At 33.2% G+C, this 21154-nt stretch overlaps 1 protein-coding gene across 2 annotated transcripts in view; it reads left to right on the forward strand.

The window, feature by feature from the left end:
- The window catches only part of LOC127711055 (VWFA and cache domain-containing protein 1-like), a 46485-nt gene extending 26792 nt beyond the window's left edge, over positions 1–19693 (forward strand). For both annotated transcript variants that reach the window (XM_052217011.1, XM_052217012.1), the window contains 11 exons: positions 2623–2759; positions 3958–4124; positions 7228–7338; positions 8522–8620; positions 9776–9878; positions 13294–13389; positions 13859–13984; positions 14446–14546; positions 15570–15689; positions 17134–17267; positions 17987–19693. In XM_052217011.1, the coding sequence (XP_052072971.1) occupies positions 4045–4124; positions 7228–7338; positions 8522–8620; positions 9776–9878; positions 13294–13389; positions 13859–13984; positions 14446–14546; positions 15570–15689; positions 17134–17267; positions 17987–18279 (1263 nt within the window). In that variant the 5' untranslated portion in view covers positions 2623–2759; positions 3958–4044 and the 3' untranslated portion in view covers positions 18280–19693. The remainder of the gene's footprint in view (positions 1–2622; positions 2760–3957; positions 4125–7227; positions 7339–8521; positions 8621–9775; positions 9879–13293; positions 13390–13858; positions 13985–14445; positions 14547–15569; positions 15690–17133; positions 17268–17986) is intronic.
- The last annotated feature ends 1461 nt before the right edge of the window (positions 19694–21154 follow it).

Below are 21154 nucleotides of genomic sequence, written 5' to 3' on the forward strand. Positions count from 1 at the left end.
CCTTGATCCCATACTTTTTTGGACTAGATGTCTTCCTATTCACCTTCGCGATATGACTTCATTGGAAACAAAAAAACCAGATATTTACAGAGAATTCATAAAAGGGCATTTCACTGTGAAAAAAATCAAATCGCGTTTTCTCAAACATGGCGATAGACCAGGCTCATGAACAGAATAACGCTATTGTTAAAGGTGATGGGGGTGCTGTAGGGCTGACCGAGGATCCGGCTGCTTGAGACGGTGGATGGTAGCCGGACCAGAAATCAGTAGACTGATAAGCCAGTTCGAAAAATGTTCGTCTGGAAGAAAGAACGCAGATGACAGGCATCATGACAATTCTATGTCAATGCAACGAGATTTCATTGACAAAGTGAGAAGTCTGAAGACTGTCGTGAATGATTAGGGAAATCCATTCCTTGAGGATTCTGAAGATATCTACAAGATAGACAGTAAAGATATTGTACAAGCAGACACAGGAAAGCTGTCGCAAATTAAACAAACTGGATGCAATCAGTACGCTGACTTCAGAACCCGAATGCTAAACAAGGCAAGCATTTATGAACTATTAAGAAAAACAAGTTTCTGTCGTTCAGTCGCCAACAAAAAAAAAAGTTCCAGTGAAACAAAAAGCAAGCGTGACCTCGCCCGAGAAGATTGCAGTCTGTTTTCAAGGCTTTTCATATCCTGTCAAAGCAGACAATGCGACTTGGAAGAGTTTTTCAGTCGCGAAAATCAGAAATGTCCTCTTTCTTCAAAGTGGCAAAATCAATATTGCCGTTAAGTCACAGCTTATTTAAGTTCTGGAAGCTAAGGGGGATTTACCAAGAGAATAACCTCAGACACACATGGTAGTAGTTGAAGGTGCGGCTATGGTCAATTCGAGACCACCGCGTGGAACATACACTTTTGATGAGTACGCGATGTAATTCTGCCGTACATTATCCACCTTACTTCAAAACATTCAAGAGACATTATCTATGATATTTACATAGAAAATAGCCTAAAGGCACAAACACGTAAAGCGAGGGGTGCTGGAACCAGGCAGAAAGTTGTGGGCACCAGTAAGACTCCGAAAACTTGGTCGAGCTTCCTTAGAGTGGACGAAAACAAGACGGAATTGTTTTATTTCCTTGCCGATAAAATTTGCTCGATTCCATCTGACAAAATGATTTTTGTGACAAAAGGCGAAAATGTTATGACCAATTCTTATGATTAACATGATGATCTCAGTCCTTGTAATCATGAGGAGGCAGACACACGGATATTTGTTCATATCAAAAGTGCAGCTAAAAGGGGGTGTAAGTCGACACTGATAATCTACTCAGACACTGATGTAGTGGTTTTGGCAGTGTCTCTTTTCAAAACACTACAAATAGAAAAACTTCGGGTTGCATTTGGAAAAGGAAAAGGAAATTGATCATGCTCTTGGTCCTAAATCAGAGGCTTTGCTATTTTTTATGCTCTCACTGGATGTTACACTGTCTCCGCTTTTCATGGAAAGGGAAAGAAGTCGGCATGACAGACGTGGGAAATAGTTGATGATGTAACCGAGGTGTTTGGGCGATTGAGTTAGAAACCTGTATTAGTCAGTGAAGCTGATATGGAGTTGATAGAGGTATTTGTTGTAGTTATGTACGACAGAACTACAACAACATTTGACATAAATGAATCCAGGCTTGAATTGTTTGCGCGCAAACAAAGACAGTATGACACAATTCCGCCCACCAGAGCTGCACTGCTTGAGCACACCAAACGAGCTGCATATCACGGTGGTCATGTATGGAGACAGGCAGTCACATATGAACAACAACTACCTAGTCCGGGCGATTGGGGATCGATTAAGGAGAACGCTGATAGGTTGTAGATTCCCAATTGGACACAATTAGCAGCAATTGCAGCATCTCGCCAGGAGTTAAACAAATGTGGATGCAAGAAAACTTGTTCTGGTAGATGCAAGTGTTACAAAGCTGGTTTGACATGTACAACATTGTGTTCCTGTAGCTGTTAGAATGAAATACATCGGAACATATGGTAGATTAATACATTGATCGACCCTCCTGCATGTCTTACATAATTACCGATATATCAAACGGACATTTTTATCGCATATCCTTATCCCCATTATTTCACTCGAGTGTATGAACTTTTACGACCCTAACCGGAAGTGGTGATCTATTTTTACAATAGCTGTCTGGTTGACATATTTTCACGTCAGTTTATTGTATTTCAAATAGTTGTCATGATCTATATCAAGTTGAAAAAGGTGTGGATCTGTTTTCAATAACCATTATTAAGCAAAATGATGTCAATTTTAAATTCAAGATGGCCGCCGTGACAAAAATCAGAAATATGTTGGCTACCCCTCTAATATGCTAAAGTACACCCTGAAGAACGTATATGCCAAATCCTATGCTTGTATCATCATTTGCATGATTTTGTCAAATTTCGGTACTGAGCCGCCCCACTAATTGAATTTATTGATATGTTCTTCTCGTCATGAACATGCACGAAATGATTGCCACTTTGAGTTAAGCAAACAACAATTAATTAATCAATTTATCTGTATACATTTTGTCTGATCCGATCACTGTATTTAATTTATTATTGGAAATAATTATTCAGAACAAAGCAATGTGAAGTTTACACAGGCAGCCTTCAAGAATCCATTTCAGTACTTAGATCGTGACGAAACAGCTGATGATGTTACGCAATATGCACTTTATCTAACACGGTCCAGTTCAATAAATCCAGGCTTTCATGTAAGTAAATACTCTGGAGAAGAGAAAAGCAATTTATATTCTGCGGTTTACATGTTGGAATGTACTATTATATTATTTATTTATGTATTTCTTTGTGCTGCGTGTTCTCGCGTTTGTTTGTACTGTATTCCTGTCATGTAGTGATGTCATTTTAGCGGTAATTGTAACATTGCCATAAAAGCGGGAGGTTTGGCTAGCCAAAAAACCAGGTTCAACACACCATATTTTCTTAAAATGTCCTGCACTTATTTAGGAATAGTCCGTTTCTACGTATATTGGCGTTTGTTTTTGTTGCAGTTCAGTATGTCTGTTGTGCCGTTGTTTTCCACTAATAGTTGATGTGTTTCCCTCGGTTTTAGATTGTAATCCGCATCTGTTTTCCCTTAATAGATTTATGACTATTGAACAGCGGTATAATGCTGTTGCCTATATTTGGACCATATAAAGAATTTTGTAGATATTCAATTTATTATGAAATTCGTTTATGAAAGTATATAATTATTATAATGCAACATGAGAACAGTGTCTGTAGATTTCAATACCGTATGCAACAGACTTCGGATTCATTTATTGTCAGTATCAATGTTCATGGTTGGAGAATCAAATATTTCAGGGTATTTAAATTCATAATTCTGTTTTACAAAGTCAAGGAAATGTTGTGTGCAGATAACTAACTTCTTGTTTTTCATACTAAAGACATCAACAAAAAATAGTATCCAATGAACAGAGGATACGAACTTCATTATCATTGTTGTGCTTCTTATGCCAAAACTGCTCGAACAGAGTAATTCGACCGGACGACAGAAATTGACTCTTTATAAGTGGTACAGTCAGCATCATCATAACTAATCGATTGCCCGATAAAATGGTTATGTGTGTTTCAGCCTTGATCTTTAATTCAAAGCTCATGCATTCAGACGAAACCATTGATAGTTTGAATATTTATTAAGCACATACCTTGTATCACCCGTCAGAAGCGCTTTTCTGGATTTACCTTCACCAGGAACGCTCAAAGCCGAATATTTGAAAGCCGAGAATGTATAAGTATCGAAACAGTTGAAGAGCTTTGTGACAAAAAATACCCCAAAAAATAGCCAAATCCATCTAAGGTCAACTTTGCCTGATGAAGTTGAAACCTTAGTTTCTTTATAACAAGTCATTTTTATGTCAAAACGTGTTTAAATTACAAATATTTCAGACAACACTACGATCAGCTGTTTGGGCTTCGTATACAGCGGAACAGTTCTGGAGATCAAAGGAAGTTACATATGTGTCTCTGAGATTTATGGCATCAAAGGCTGGCTTCACAAGGGTCTATCCATCAGTTTCCATAGCAAAGTCCTACGATTTTCAGAAAAGAACATGGTATCAAATTATTGAGAAATATATTACGTAGAACTTTTTATATTAAACCAACTTTCGTACACAACAATAACTCCGCCTCCAGCATATATACTTATAAGAGAAAAAAGTATATTACACAACAAATCAAAATGTTTAATTTTCTCCTGGAAATGGTTCTTCTATGTATAATGATTGAACTGTTTTACCATCCTCTACTTCTACATTTTTCATTGCGTGTACCTGATCTTTGTGGAAATCATCGGTTTCCAATGAAACTTAAGGATCTCTTTGTACTTGTTCAACAGAACGAGACCCACCTCACGTTGGAAACCTGAGATGGCTGACAACCATCACATGTTACAATTTTAACTTTTAAATATATGGTTGGTTTCTGTAGGAAAAAAATAACTCGTAAAACATACCAGGTTTATTATTTGATACACACTACACGCAATTCTTCAACATAAACCACTTCAGTGGCGCTTGAATTAAAACATTACATGAAGAATTTTTTTATAAAACATTCCACCAAAAGGCAGTTGATGATTAACCTCCCTTGAATATGGTAAAGAATCAAAAGTTTTATATTGAGTCAACCTCTTATATAGCGTGAGGAGATGTGGTATGATTGCCAAGGAGACGACTATCCTACCTAATCCAAATAAGAAGCATACACAAAGCTTTTTTATTGCTGTTAAAGTTATAGATTGACCCAACAATTTCACTGTAAAAATACAGTGACAGTTATATGGCACTTTATGATATATGTTAGATGACTAGACTGGAAACTACGTACAAATGATGCAAAACTGTTGGATTGATTGCATTCCATTTATTTTTTAAACCGGCCGAAAGCAGTCGTTCGGTCTAGTTTCGGAAAATGATCGTTTTTCGTTATATGTTATTTGCTTAAATCAGGCACATTGTGTTGTCTCAGTTTTATTGCTAACAAAACGGAGTTTGTGCACGTATGAAGACCGTACATGGAAGTGCTGTTGTTTTCATTCTTTGATCTATTTGATCTTTTGATACTTGCCACATCGCCAATCATAACAGATGGCGTTAATGATGCCAATAAGATCGACAGCCTAGCCATCGAAACCAGATTGATGCCATCTCGTAGCAGATGTGTTTTACCCAAAACCAGTAAGGGATCATGTACAAAATGTTCAAACGGCCTTCAGTATTATATTCTTGTTAATGTCATTGCAGTTAACATGTATGTCAAGCTAACAGTAAAATATTTTGACTTCAAAATGAAAACATTATTGCCGATCCGTTGAAAACTTGATAGAAGGACGTCAAATGTCTTCATTGCTTTACAATAACCAATCCCGATCGGTTAAAGTTAATAGAAATATGATCATCTTGACATTGAGATCTGCACAGGCAGACGCCTTATGTGTGATGAACACATTTAAATGCACCATGTCTTGATGGAAAGGGAAATGTTCAATTAGATCCCCCGTGTTTGGTTAGCGTTCCTTTGACTTTAAAAAAAACCGTAAAATTATTCTTGAAGCTGTTTAGTTAACTTGGTGACCTATTGTAATGTATTTTTGCTTGTTCTCAACATAATTTTCATGTTGATATCTAAAATTCAAGTCTTAGTTCAATTTTGTTGACCCTTTTTTTAACAGTACCTACTTTTATAAGTTAGCAGACATATTCGCCTGAGTCTATATTATATTATAGTCTATATATATAAAAGACAAAAAGAAAAAGCACCTTGCAAAATTCTTTAATTTTACTTTCAGACATATTGATGATGTCCTATCACCGAATAACCCATATTTCAGTCAGTACTTGCATCTCATATATCCCAGTGAACTTGAAATTAAGGATACTACTGATACAAGAAGGACTGCTTCATACCTTGATTTTTTCCTCAATATTGACACAGATGGACGACTTCACACTAAAATCTATGACAAACGGGATGATTTTAACTTCCCAATTATCAATTTCCCATTTCTCAGCAGTAACATACCCTCTGCTACGTCGTATGGTGTTTACATATCTCAATTGATACGTTATGCTCGTGCATGTTCATACTATACGGACGTCATATTTAGGAGTGTGCTCATTACGCAGAAACTGCTCCAACAGAGTTATGAGGAGGAAATATTAAAAATGACACTCCGTAAATTTTATGGACACCATCACAAATTGGTTGATCTATACGATGTGTCTCTGTCTAAACTAACTAATGACATTTTCACCACGTCATATATTGTGGTTTAACATCTATGTCGTCTGTCTGCTAAGTACCGAACGTGACCTATTCCCGAATTTGACTGTTATGCCGAGTGTGAACTTGCATTGCTATACGACGTGTCTCGGTATTTTAATCATCCAACATTCATGCATTTATTTTTGATGTTTCTTTTATGGGTTCGGTTTCATAATGTGTTATGTCTTATCGTTTGTAGTCCAAATAATTATAAAATAGCCTGTCAATACCATCATTGTCGTAAAAATTGTTTGGACTAGTGTTGTGAAAATAATTGTGTGAAGTAGAAGATTACATATTCGTTACAAAAGTGCGCCACTGTTTGTGATGTCCTGTGGCGTCTGTCGTTGATGGAAGATGTTCGTTTTTGTTCTGCGGTTTGCATGTTGTGTCGACTATTATATTATTTGTTTGTGCGTTTTTATGTGATGAGTGTTCTTACGTGTTTTTGTGCTGTATTTCTGTCACGTAGTGTTGTCATTTTAGCGATATTTTTAACATTGCCATAAAAGCGGGAGGTTTGGCTAGCCATAAAACCATGTTCAATCAACTATTTATTTTCTTAAAATGTCCTGTACCAAGTCAGGAATATGGTAGTTGTTATAAAATAGATGGTTTCTATGTATGTTGGCGTTTGTTTTTGTTGCACTTCAGTTTTCCACTTAAAGTTGATGTGTTTCCCTCGGTTTTAGTTTGTAGCCCGGATTTGTTTTCTCTCAATCGATTTATGACTTTTGAACACCGGTATACTACTGTTGCCTTAATAAAATGTATTTCACATAAATTTTGGCAACAATCAATCAGCTATCTTCAACTTCAAAATTAAATCCTAATTTCTTTTGTATGATTGTTAACAATTTTGTTAATTATTGTAAAACATCATAACTGTAGGTGGAGAGAAGCACTGGCACACCCAAATAGGATGATATTGACCTCGCCGTATTATGATGCATCAGGGGCTGGAATTGTCGTATCATTTGTACATACGATATATAGGAAAAAGTAAGTTTGTAGAAACACCATACCAAGGTTTTATTTTTGAAATTTTCTGCATCTTTAAACAAAACATAATTCATAGGACATTCCATCACCCTACAAATAAATGTCAAAAATCCGCATTGTGTTTTATAACTATTGTTTTACTGGTTTCATAAACATTGGTTAAAGTTCATCAGAACCAATTTTTACTGTTACCTTGTAGTTCTCATGGAAAGTTAATTTAAGCATGTGTATGTATCATATGTGTCCGATTATTGAGATGTTTTACCTAGCAACATGAAAAGTCAAAAGATAAACCAAGCTGATAACTCTGTATGCCGAATATGCGTCTCCTCTAAAAAAAAAAGTCCCATGTCAGTGAGTAGTAAATAAAAAAAGGTTGGGAAACCAAATAAATTAATAAGCTGAATAGCTTTGACAACCAAAATTCAAAAATGTTGTAGGAAGTCTATCTCGAATGAAAGTTGGACAATTCCTTTTACACTTGCTTGCTTTACAAATTTGTTATGAAAATTAGGTAAATATTGAAATACAATCAAGTACGTCGTTTTTCAAAAAGAATATATCAAAACATCAAGCGATATATGTAATATTCGAAGTCTTTTGATAACTTATGTTTGTGTTCATCAATCATGAAATGTGCATGTTATACTAAAATTCACAAGTTTTCGTAGTCAGATTGTTTCTCTACTTGGATATAGCAGGAGCCTGTCCTATAATAACGTTTCGATCACGAAAAAAAAAAAACTGTCAAGACCGATCCAACTGGAAATTGAATATCTAAAACCTTTCAACGTATACGTAAAACAGTTTTTCACAATTTACATATTTCCATGAAATTGATATTCAGCGCTACAAGTTGCTGCTAGGTGTATTTAGATTAAAACAAAACAATGTTTATAAAGTCTTCAAATGATTCGTAAAATTTCACATGAAATGACGTGGTTAACAACAAATATTTCATTTGGTTCCGATAGTTAATATATAGCTTCACTACCAATTTAAGATTAGTTTGAATAAAGGATTTCACCTCGAAGAACACAGAGCTACGATGATTTCGGTAAAGATTTAGACACTTTTCGAAAACAGCTTTAGTGGAAAATAAATTCAGGGACAATAGTCCCTACATTTGTCAAATAAGATATAATATATATACTAACTTATGATAAAATGCATATCTTTTCAGTCCTACTCAAACGACCGCCGTTGTTGGTGCTGATTTTGCCTTGAAATATTTCGATTTGTTTGTCAGTAAAGTGTATCCATCATGTGAAAAGGATTTTGGGTAAACAAATACTTAATTTTTCGTTTAACACATTAAAGCATAATAAATAAATATTGAATGGAAATATAATTTTATATTACCGATCTTTAGAATCTGAACGATTACTTATTCATTACTGTTCATTTTGTCAGTCAAGTGTCAGACGTTATCAATTTTTATAATACAGAAATGATTTTAAACTTTGCTTGTGGTCAACTGATATGTATTCAGTTCAATTTGAACATATCCGTCGTCATCTGTAAAACAGATATTTCGTAACGGTCAGCCAACTCGTGATTGCGTCCGTAAAAAACGAAGGGATTATTTCAACTTCACCACTTGTAACTCTTGGCTTTATAGCTTCCTTTTGAGCAGCAACCCTCTTTCAAGGAAATCATGATAGGAAATACACAAATGAAATACCGAATCAACTGGGTGATATACATGTATACTCCATATGCTGGCGTTGCTTGAATGTTTTTACATAGAAATGTAATGGAAAGTTCACAATTTAGAAGCTGAAATCATCTCTTTTGTCGTAAAGTTTTGTTTTCAACCGAACCTCATTGTAAATTTTTATATGCAAGTCAAGATGTCAGGCAGATTAAACTGTATCTCGTGTATCGTTTATCTCAAGTTCGATGGGAAAGATGCGTTCAATACATTCACAAAATTTTGAATTATTTAGTGAGAGAACATCATTTATATAGAGGAAAGTGTAGTTAAATGTCACTAGATTGCAAACGGTTGGAAAAGCATTCAAATGTGAATCAATTTTTTTTAAATAACAGAGAGAAATGTAATATACCACTCTCTTGGAACCTTTGCAATTTGTTTTTTTTTTTCTATAAAATAAACAAAAAAAGAAAAACCGATAACATTTAATAGCGCATTTTCTGTATTTCAAATATAAATTGTATCGTTTCTGTCATGAAATTTGCAGACTTTAATGCATTAGTATGGCTTAAATGAAAAACACATACAAAACTTAACAACCTTCAGCATCTCACTCATCTAAGAATAACAAAGAAGATACGTAGAGGGTAATCAACAACTAGTCAAAAAAAAAATCACCATGACCCAAGGTACATTACAAATAATATCCCGATCAAAATCGCAACACATATATTCAATTTTGCATATTGTTATTGAACTATTTTTTCTTTACTTTTAAAGATGTATTATTATCGATGATAGTGGATTCATTGTAATGCATCCAAAAATAAAAAATATAACAGAAGAGTCACAATTCCAGGAACCTAGACATATAAGTATAGAGGTTTGTCAAGTAATTTATTATGTGTGATCAGAATTTGTAGTGTAATATTTAATTGCAACTGTATGGGAAAACATGATTAAATGAAATTCGTTACGAGAAACCATGAAATAAGAATAACATACAAATAATATTATGTTATCATACGTCACTTACATAAAATATATCAAAAACTATTTAAAATTAACCATTTGGTCATCCACTAAAGTCAATACATCATGATACATTATGTCAATCTCTATTAATAATTATTTAAATTAGAATGTATATTACATAGATTACCCCAAAATAACAAATTCTCACAAGAATAAAACGACTATTAAAAGAGATGTAGGCGATAGGTAGGAGTATTCAAACTCATTAGACGAAAACGAATTTTTAATACGATGGCAAAAATCGGAAAAAAAACTAAAAGACAAACAACAGTCACAACATAGAAAAAAGAAAAACTGAGAAACACAAACCATGGTGGTGGTTTCAGGTGCTCCGGAAGGGTCCCGCTCCACATGTGAAACTCGTCGTGTTACTCTCATAAAATGCGACGTTGATTTATATCAAGTGATAAGGTATCACACACCATGACAATAAATAACACCTGCAATCACTGACGTTCGGAAAGTCTCGGGAAAATGTTCATCAAGCTAAGTTTTCGTTTCTAATTGTCTTTTTTTCAATATCATCAGATAAAAACACTTGATATAACACTTAATATAAAGCAAAACGAACATGTTTGTTTAAAATTTAATAAACTTTATATCATTCATACTACAGATGACAAGACTATAGAATACTAAATGTATTGTGGATTCATTTATTTTCGTGGGTAGCAATTTTTGTGGATTGAGGAAAACTTGCATTTATATAAAAAAAAAGTAAAATCACAAAAATACTGAACTCCGAGGAAAATTCAATCGGAAAGTCCCTAATCACATGGCAAAATCAAATGACAAAACACATCAAACGAATGGACAACAACTGTCATATTCCTGACTTGGTACAGGCATTTTCAAATGTAGAAAATGGTGGATTGAACCTGGTTTTATAGCGACAAACCTCTCACTTGTACGACAGTCTCATCAAATTCCGTTATATTTACAACGATGCGTGAACAAAACAGAAATAATAAATAAAATAGTCAAAATGTAGGTACAGCAATCATCACTTTGTTACAATATCAAAACAAACAATCATTTACAAAAAAGCACAAAAGCATCTATCAAATTAAAAACCACGTTCAGTGCTTTGCGTGTCTGACGTCAGAAAATGTAAACGTCACATAAGAAGAAATTTTGTCGTTCAATGTTTATTCAGAACAATTTTATAATTTCACATGGGGAATGTTGGTATACAGGGTTAAAAAATAAAACGTTATGTTATAATTAATTTCAGAAATAGACCGAGATTTAAAATTGTCCAGAAGTTCTTTAGAATTTTTGAGAATCCACATATGGTTAATACCACTACGAGAGTAAAATAAATTTGTCGTTTGTCGTTCAAAGTATTTTCAAATTTATAATAGAACAATAACATAATGACATATAATAGAACAATAACATAATGACATATAATAGAACAATAACATAATGACGGGATCTTTTAAAGTACAGAGTCACATTATAAGAACCAAAGAAACGCAAAAAGTCGCATATACAAAACACACCAGCAAAAATGAAAGATAATACAAACACATTGACGGGATGTAAGAGTACCGAGCCACGTCAAATGGATATCACAGAAAACAAACCAAACAGTAAAAGTAACATTAATAATAAAACAAAGACAAATGAAAGAATCTATACTTCAAGACCATCATGTATTATTTGTGAAGTTGATACGGACTATTTATCAACAAGGTCTTGGTACCTATATATAATATATAATAACATATATTGTAATGCCTTAAATTGCAAAAAACAAGTTCAAAGTAATTAATCTACAGTACTAAAAAAAATCATGCAGTTTTTGCTACTACGTCGGTATTTTTTACTGACGAAATACAAATGTAGTCTTAGATATCGTATACTGACGGACTTTAGAAACGCAACACACATTTTGGTGATTTTTTTTACCAAATTATCATTGATCCTCATAGAACTACTATTCATGCTTACCATACTTTTTTATGGTTAGAAAAATTCAATACCTGACTTTCCTGAGGTCATTGAACATACCGGATTATTGAAGTCGCACGAATTTCTTAAAGGGAAAATTTGAATCCTATAAATGATTTTTTTAAGGATTTGTTTTCGTGAAACAATTCTTTCAATCCATACCAACACTTGAATCATTAAAAAATTGTTGCATCTCCATATTGCCGAGACTAAGCAATGAAAATCTGAATCAGGTCATAAGAATATTGCAGGCAGGGATATGTGAACGTGCTGTTTTCGGACAATTTCATTTCAGAAACTCGTTTTACTGTCCTTACAACAACGATACAGGTAGACGGGATTTGTTGATGACCATTCATAACCAGACCAATATGTAGTGACAACGCAACGTCAATAAAATTTGATTATGTAACGTCATTTGCGAGACATGTTTACGGCCTCAACGTCAACTGCTAATCAAGTCGACGAATGTCATGGTAGACAGATTCATTCCAAAAATGTTTCCCATATACTGAAATTCCAAAGAATCGACTGCAAAAAAAAACATTTAAAGCCCAAAAGTTTAAACCACTTAATTGCTAAAACACACTGTAATGTATGGGACAGAGATAAATTCAGAAGGTTCAAAACAGAACTCAAAACATGCCCAACAGAATTGGTTGACCTTTCTGACAATAATTTTGGCGTTGGTTACAGGCAGTCATTGCCTTCGACGGTGACACATCCATTAATAAGGGGGAAACCAGGGTTTCGGAGCATACCACATGATTTGAACTTTAAAAATGACGTCATCAGTTCAACTTTTGAACTGCAACCTTTTTTTTAGACAATTAAGAAATAAATAAAATGTATGTTTATACATTTATTTTACGAAAATAGGCTATTTGAAAATGGAAATAAAAAATAATAATCTAGTGTTGCCTTTTTAAAGTCTGTCAGTATATTTTAACTTTTATGTACTGTAAATTCATAAATTATTGCGTGCATTCATAATTATGATTCTTGCGAATGTAAAAAAAATACGAGATTAGTTATTTCGATTTCGGGAAAAAATACATTCATTTATATGGATCAGATATCAGAAACCGAGTTTTTATAATAACTATACTCACCCAGTCGCATTATTTGCATTGATAAAAACCTCGCAATAATTTTTTAATTTACAGTAGCTTTTACATTATGTTATTTAGATTACGAGTTAGATAACGATTGGCCAAAAAGTTCAACAGTTAAATTAGGATTTGAAAAATCGGAATTATGACGTGGGGTAAAAGGTTTTATTAACCACTGTTAACATTGAATTACAGGAGCATAGTATTGCAGAGGAAATGATAAATAGAAATATATTGAATAGCAATATATGTCAGGACTTCTCGAAAAATAAAAACTTACGGTCTTATAGGGTACGTATGATAAAACTTCTGGTTTGAGCTATTTTACGTTCCAGTCAACATCCACTCTAACGACAGTAAATAACGTTGTTACTAAATCAATCACCTTGATGTTAGCGTGGCGCTTTAAAGAAGTAAACACATGATTTGGTCATGACAGAAAAAAACTTTCGAATACACTATTTATCTTATTTGATTTTCAAATGCAAACATGACAAAATTGTCGAACAAAAAGAGATAAGATTTTGTGTGTAAATCATCCACATTAATTTCGAGGTGTAGTCCAAATTTTACTTTACATCTTTACCAAACAGTCTTCTAAACTTTTGTATTTGTAGAAATATTTCAATTTCCCATCAACACGACGTGAATTGGTTTAAAAGATTTAGCTTATAAAGAACTTATTCAAATAATTTATATATATACCTTTTTTGTGGGATTTAATGTTTGCATGTTGTAATACTTACTTTGATTATGATAGGTAACGCTACCATTGCATATTGAACGAGGATTTGAATCGGAAGTTTTTGAGATGAGGCCTATTCCAGAGAGTAATCTATTCATTATCCGAGTAAAACAAAAACCTTCCCTTAATGGATGTTCTTGTGTAAGTACACCTTTTAAGTTAGATACATAAAAGAAAAAAACTTCTTACCTACCTTTTTCTTATCATAAAACAATCAAAATTCAAACGACGGTAACGAAATTTCAGTAACCAATTTCAACTGAAGACGAAACATCGAGGTTTAAAGTGAATCATTGTGTAACACCCTTACGTAAACAGAAAGAAGACTTCTTGAAAATGTGAACTGCATACTTGTAATGTGTATTCTCTCTCTTGTTACAGCGGTAATGGATATTTAAGATATATAGTAATTCATGTAAGACGATATTATTACATGAACGAATATTGATTTAACAAAAGTTTAAAAAAAAATATCAATAAAATGTCACGAAATTTTACGTGATAACTAAAAAAAATGAATCTCATTTTTGTAAATATTGAGCGAAAAAACATAAGACTTTTTTCTGCATTTAACATTTGCTTGTTTTTAATGTACATGTTAGGTTTCAACGTCTCCAGATGACTTGCTTTGCAATGACCATTGTGATTGTCTTTGTCACAGACCAATACAATTCGATGTGTGTACAAACAAGTACGATACAAAGTACGTTAAACAGTGTTATTCATTTTTATTTTTCTTATAGTGTGTTTCGGTTTGTCATGACAATTATATTTGCTTTGATTCTTCAACGCTTAAAACCTTCCTTAAATTAAGTGCGCTTCGGGTAGTTTTCATTTTTACAATATCAGCTCACACTTATAAAGATTGCCTATTAAATATTACAATTTAGGTCAAAGCATTGACCTTCAAACGGTCTTTAACCACGTATACTTTTAATAAACCAGTACTTGAACTTATTAGAATGTAAAACAAAATCCCTTAAGGATGTAGTCAGGTCAGGTTTAGGAATTTTTGTCAGAAGTTCGGACTCCTTGGGTTTTCCCCTATAATACAGGGGAAGATATTTTGCCCCATATCACCCACTTTTCTTCTAATAGAAGATTCAATAGTTCATAAAAAGGTCATTACCAAATTTTAAGCAGGTTCTAGATTTTTTTAATAACGATTTGAGACCCAATTAATGCCAATGCTAGATATAAGGTAAGAGTCCGAGTCAGCCTTTTCCCGCCATTTAAAAAAAAATCAAATATCGCAAAAAGGAGTTCCATATATTTTATTAATATTTTTAGCTTATTTTGTTCCTTAACTAATGCATCTCTGACTTATAGTATCAATTTAAAATTCTAAATTTTCATTATTTCACCTGAGTACATCCTTAAATAATATCACATGTTCATTAAAAGACGTCAAAAAGTAGTCGTATATTTCATTCAGAATTTTAAAACATGAACTATAACACGCACAAACTCATTAAAAAAATACTAACAGAGGCGGAAGATACAAACGGGACATTCAAAACTCCTTCAGAATCTGACAAGCCCTTGGAAAACAACGAAAAACGAAGAAAATGCAAAAATGTCCGCAGAACTCTAAACAACATAAAAACCCACTAAAAACCAAGGTTTATCGCATGTGCTCCGGTAGGGCAGACACATTCTACTTCAGATGGATTGTAAATCTCATATGGATATAACTACATACACATGATCAATGTTTTCTCCACAGAGAAGCAAGTCCACCCTGTAGTGCCAGATTACCAGATACGTCAGCTAATAATGAACCAGATATTTTGGATGGACTGTCAGCATGCTTTGATCCAGCTTGTCCCCGAAAACAAAATAAAACGTATGTATACTATAAATTTCAATTGCCCTTTGAAGTTTTGTATTCTTGTCTTTCGTTTTTTGCTAATGTGCTTTGTCTATATGTCTTTTTGTTTGTCTTTGTTGACATTTATTCTTGTTTTTGTAGTGATTAAGATTATAACTCAATGTTGACTATTGTACCCCTATTTTTGACATTTTTACCTATTATATAGATATAAGAAGATGTGGTATGAGTGCTAATGAGACAACTCTCCATACAAGTCAAAATGTATAAAAGTAAACCATTATAGGTCACAGTACGGTCTTCAACACGAAGCCTTGGCTCACACCGAACAGTAAGCTATAAAGGGCCCCCAAAATTACTAGTGTAAAACCATTCAAACGGGAAAACCAACGGTCTAATCTATATAAGAGAGGGACGAAAGATACCAGAGGGACAGTCAAACTCATAGATCGAAAACAACCTGACAACGCCATGGCCAAAAATAAAAATACAAACAGACAAATAATAGTACAGATGACACAACATAGAAAACCAAAGACTAAGCAACACGAACCCCACCAAAAACTGGGGGTGATCTCAGGTGCTCCGGAAGGGTAAGCAGATCCTACTCCACATGTGGCACCCGTCGTGTTACTTGTGTTATTACAAATCCGATAAATAGTCTAATTCGGTAAATCACATTCGTGAAAAAGGAGGGTATTGTAGTTACGACATAAGGAACATATCCGATATCATCTGTGAAACGGTTATTCCATAACGGTCAACCAACTCGTGATGGCATCCGTAAAATTTACGAAGGGATGACTTCAACTTCATATAAAAAACGAGAAACGATAAACACTTATGTCTGTTTGTTTTGTTCACACATCGTTGTCAACATAATGGAATTTTATGCGACTGTCATACAAGTGAGAGGTTTAGCTAGGTTTAAAACCAGGTTTAATCCACCATTTTCTACATAAGAAAATGCCTGTACCAAGTCAGGAATATGACAGTTGTTATCCATTCGTTTGATGTGTTTGAGCTTTTGATTTTGCCATTTGCTTAGGGACTTTCCGTTTAGAATTTTCCTCGGAGTTCGGTATTTTTGTTATTTTAATTTTTGCACATTAATGTTTGCAAATGAATTCGATTGATTTGTATTTAAGGAAAAGTCTTTTTTAGGAAAATGTTAATGAGAAACTTATGTCATAGAGATTTGCAGAAACAAAGGGCTGGAAAGAAAAATTGTGTATTTTAAAAGAAACATTATCCTCAAGAACGTAGTTATTCAATATACAATCTTAAACATGGTCATTTGCATTAACCATTAATAAACAGGACGACTTTTGTTTGAAGACTATATGATTTGTTTTCGGCATGAAAGTCGCGGACCTTTGCCTTTTGATTGATCCCTCATCTGTGTGTTGTTTTACTTTTTTACAAATATTCTTCATTCAATGTAATAACCATATTTTAGAGATTGTCTTAGTGAAGGTGAGTGTAGCTGGTGTGAATTTACAGATACAAAAGAGCAAATAGAGACGCCCTGTTGTCGGCTGAAAGAAGAGTGCACATTCGGTAAAACTAAATCCACAAGCAGACATACATGTGGTACGTATTGCATTAACTGTCTTTTTTGTATTTTATAATAAATATTAAACGGGTTATAATTAATCAACGATAAGTGAGAACTTACAAATGTCAGACGTTTGAAGTGCTTTTCTTGATTGGGAAACATTAAAAAATATATATTTGGTATACATACTTGATGAGATGTATGACCACACGGAACCTAGAAAAAAAGACAAACTATAGAAGAAACCTAGAGAGAAACTGTAACAGGAACAGTTATCAACAACACAAGTTCAACGAAAACGAGATTTTTGTCAAGAATAATATTAGTATACAAGTTAAACAAAAGGAGATTTGTGTCATAAATAGTATTTGAGTGTACTTGTTGGAGAGTGTTCATTGATGAAGATGCTCATACAATATTGTGTGCTCGATTGCAGGCAAATTGAAAGTCAATCGGTTTATGAATTTAGGTATCACATGGTTGATAACATTCATCACAGGTATCGGATGTATTTGGTTATTATAGCATGACGTATAACCACGGGATTTTATTTCTAAATCAGAAAAATGACACTCTGCTATTTATAAATTAACTTTTAAATATTTTTTATGATTCATTGACCTATTGAGGACATCTGTCGTTTATCCTGAATTATTTTGTTCGCTCAAGTATTATAGAAAATTTAAATGAACAACATTTTTTGCATTATTCAACTAAATGTTGGTTGTACCGAATGTACATTCTTCAATTTAAGCTAAACCTCTACCAGCATCTGCTCCTAGAACTACTGATATAAATAAAGCTGCAATAGTTGGTGCGACGGTAGGCTGTGTATTAGTGTTCATACTGATCATATTAGCTGTCCTGTATTGCTACAGACATCACCATCCAGTACCAGATGACCTTTACATTGATGCTGTAGCAGATATGAACGAGATTTCAAACTACATACATCCAGAAAGAGGAATGAGTGGGGTTAATGATCAATATCCATATAAATGTAAACCGGAAATTAATAACCTTTACTCTGAAAGCAATAGCTTTTAATTAATCTACTTGATTACTAGTATGCGATTTTACCTGATTATGTTAGTTTACTTGAATTTGTGATTCTTAAATATGTCTATATCACTTTAAAAATTGTTGAGTAAAACTAATTTCAATCGTATTTACAAAAAAATATAAAATGTCTATATTTGCTTGCAAGCATAGTAAAGTGTGTTTTTTTCTTTCTTTATCTTGTCGATGAAGAAAGAATGTATGACCGAACATCACAAACACTTCCTAAATAGTGAATGATAATTTAATAATGAGATAATGAGTTTTTAATGTTCGCTACTGTATTTTAAGAAGTGATTGTGTGAGTGTCCTTGCACATAAATTAAAGTAATACTAGCATGATAAAGAATATCCTGGTCTTGAACTTAAGGAATTTGTTTACAACTGAGGAACAGCTACATAGGAGAATCGGAATTTATTTTCTTTTGTAACAAAGGAACGCATGAAATAAAATTAATAAAAAACAAAAAGAATATCCGCCTTCAGAAGCAACATGGATAACAGATGATAAACAACTATTTAATACAACAAAACTGGAATAATTTTTCATCATGTCAACAATAAATTCATTTTCATTTGTCATCGGTGAAGTTCAACTTTGTGCAATCGGTCTTATCTGTATCTTGCTTTTTTGCCGGGGTTTGCATGTTTTGCCAATAAACTACACAAATCACAATTTTACTTAATAAAGATATTGCACGATTTTACAGCCCTCCTCCTTCACTCTTAAATTAGACTTACGCATACCTAACCATCTTTTTTTATAAATATGAAACTACATAGAAATAAAAAAATGGAATCCCAATGACTTGGGTTTTTATTGATTTGACTTAGGATAATATGATTTTTTTTCCGATTCAGTTTACTCTGGGACATAAAATATTTTCGTATAATATTTTCCCAGGTTTACTTGATTTTGAAAAAAAATCCCGAAATTGTAAATAAATTCAGAGCAGGTAACCATGTTTTGTTGAGAGGAAAATGGAGATGACAAAACATTGGCCGCAGTGCAAAGGAAATGTCACTCCGGCGATACTTCTAGTGAATTAATATTTATTTGTTTTGCTGTTTTCAGTTAAAAAATGAACGTAAATTATATATTGTAAATATTTTACATAGATTCACATAGAAGAACAAGTATTATGTCAATTAACACACTGTTTGGTAATGAAAAACAATAAGTTTAAAGAAAGTATGTTTATTCATTGAATGTTTTAATAAAAAGGTGCGTCCCTCCTTGTCATCCTTAATTTTTTCATATTTTGTTTAACAGTTAATTATACATGTATAATTTTGTACTTCATTTTAAATGAGCATACTACAGCTGTTTACCTTTAATTTTATGTTTCTCTGTAAATCTATACTTAGTTTTGGAGAATAAAATATCTTTCTATATGTACAACCAGTATCCTACATCTGAATCTGCTAATGAGTCATTTTTCTAAATTCGTCGTCTTGATAACATTGTGACTTGTACATTTTAACCACGGCATATCAGAGACATTCTATTTTAGTAGGTAATTGCTTCTTAGAGACATTAAAAGAAAAGGTGGATTTTTCTTTTAATAATCTAATTTCATTCATAATCAATGTGTATCTTGTGCTCCATTCTTCCGGTAGGTTCATCTTAGTGTAAAATCAAAAGACAAATTACCATCCAATTAAAATCGAAACAGTACTTTTAAAATTGGTCCTTATAAACTAGACATTTCTCACAAGTATTTATTTATATTTCAGTTATACACATATAGAACCAAAATCTCCTCCAGTGTTACATTTCAAAACGTTATTACACAAACATGCCTTCAATTCATTTTATTTTCGTATTAACCATGAAAGTACATTCCATAGTACGTCAATTGTGTTCATTCACTTGCACCATACGATTATTGTTGTTTTTTATCTTTCGGTGAATGAATGGGACAATTTTTTTCATTTGTGATATGTTATTTCTGAATGACCAAACGCTTAGCTACTGTATATAGATATAAGAAGATGTGACATGAGTGCCAATGAGACAACTCTCCATCCAAGTAACAATTTATAAAAGTAAACCATTATAGGTCAAGGTACGGTCTTCAACACGGAGCATTGGCTCACACCGAACAGCAAGCTATAAAGGGCCCCAAAAATTATTAGTGTAAAACCATTCAAACGGGAAAACCAACGGTCTAATCTATATAAAAACGAGAAACGAGAAACACGTACGAACTACATAAACAGACGACAACTACTGTACATCAGATTTGTATGTTCGTTTTATAGAATAAAAAAAAAGAGAAATGTGAAACCTATCATGAATTAATATTATTATGAGATTTTTATTACATGTAACTACGACATTGTCAGGACAAAAACCTTGGATATAATTGTATCCCGTCAGTGTGAAAGAAATTTAAAAGTGCATGGTTCATGTATTTAATAAATTTACCCGTATAAATGTGGCACATGTATCTATACTAAGCTTATATTGTTCATAATCCGGTACATATGTTATTGCATAAAGATTATTACTAAATAAAAACATATGCCAATGAAATGGGACGTTACAAGTTGTTTGTTTGGGATACGCCAGAACGTTATTAATGAATTATCAAACGCTAAACTTGACTGCAGTTCAGTGTAATGACCTTCAAGGGTACAACAAGATCACCATTTATTACGTTCTATATCTCAAAATATCCAATTCGATCTCTTAGGGACACATAAAGCTTTTTTCGTTGAGATTCATTATTTTACCAACCCGACAACAAACATACACAACTTGTTTGTCAGTTGATATAATGTCATAATAGTACCTTATTTCACCGCGATGACTAATAGTTACAGCATCTCTGCCACATTTACTTCCAAATAAACATTT

This window comes from Mytilus californianus, unplaced genomic scaffold (assembly GCF_021869535.1).
Source record: "Mytilus californianus isolate M0D057914Y unplaced genomic scaffold, xbMytCali1.0.p SCAF_8, whole genome shotgun sequence".
Taxonomy (NCBI): domain Eukaryota; kingdom Metazoa; phylum Mollusca; class Bivalvia; order Mytilida; family Mytilidae; genus Mytilus; species Mytilus californianus.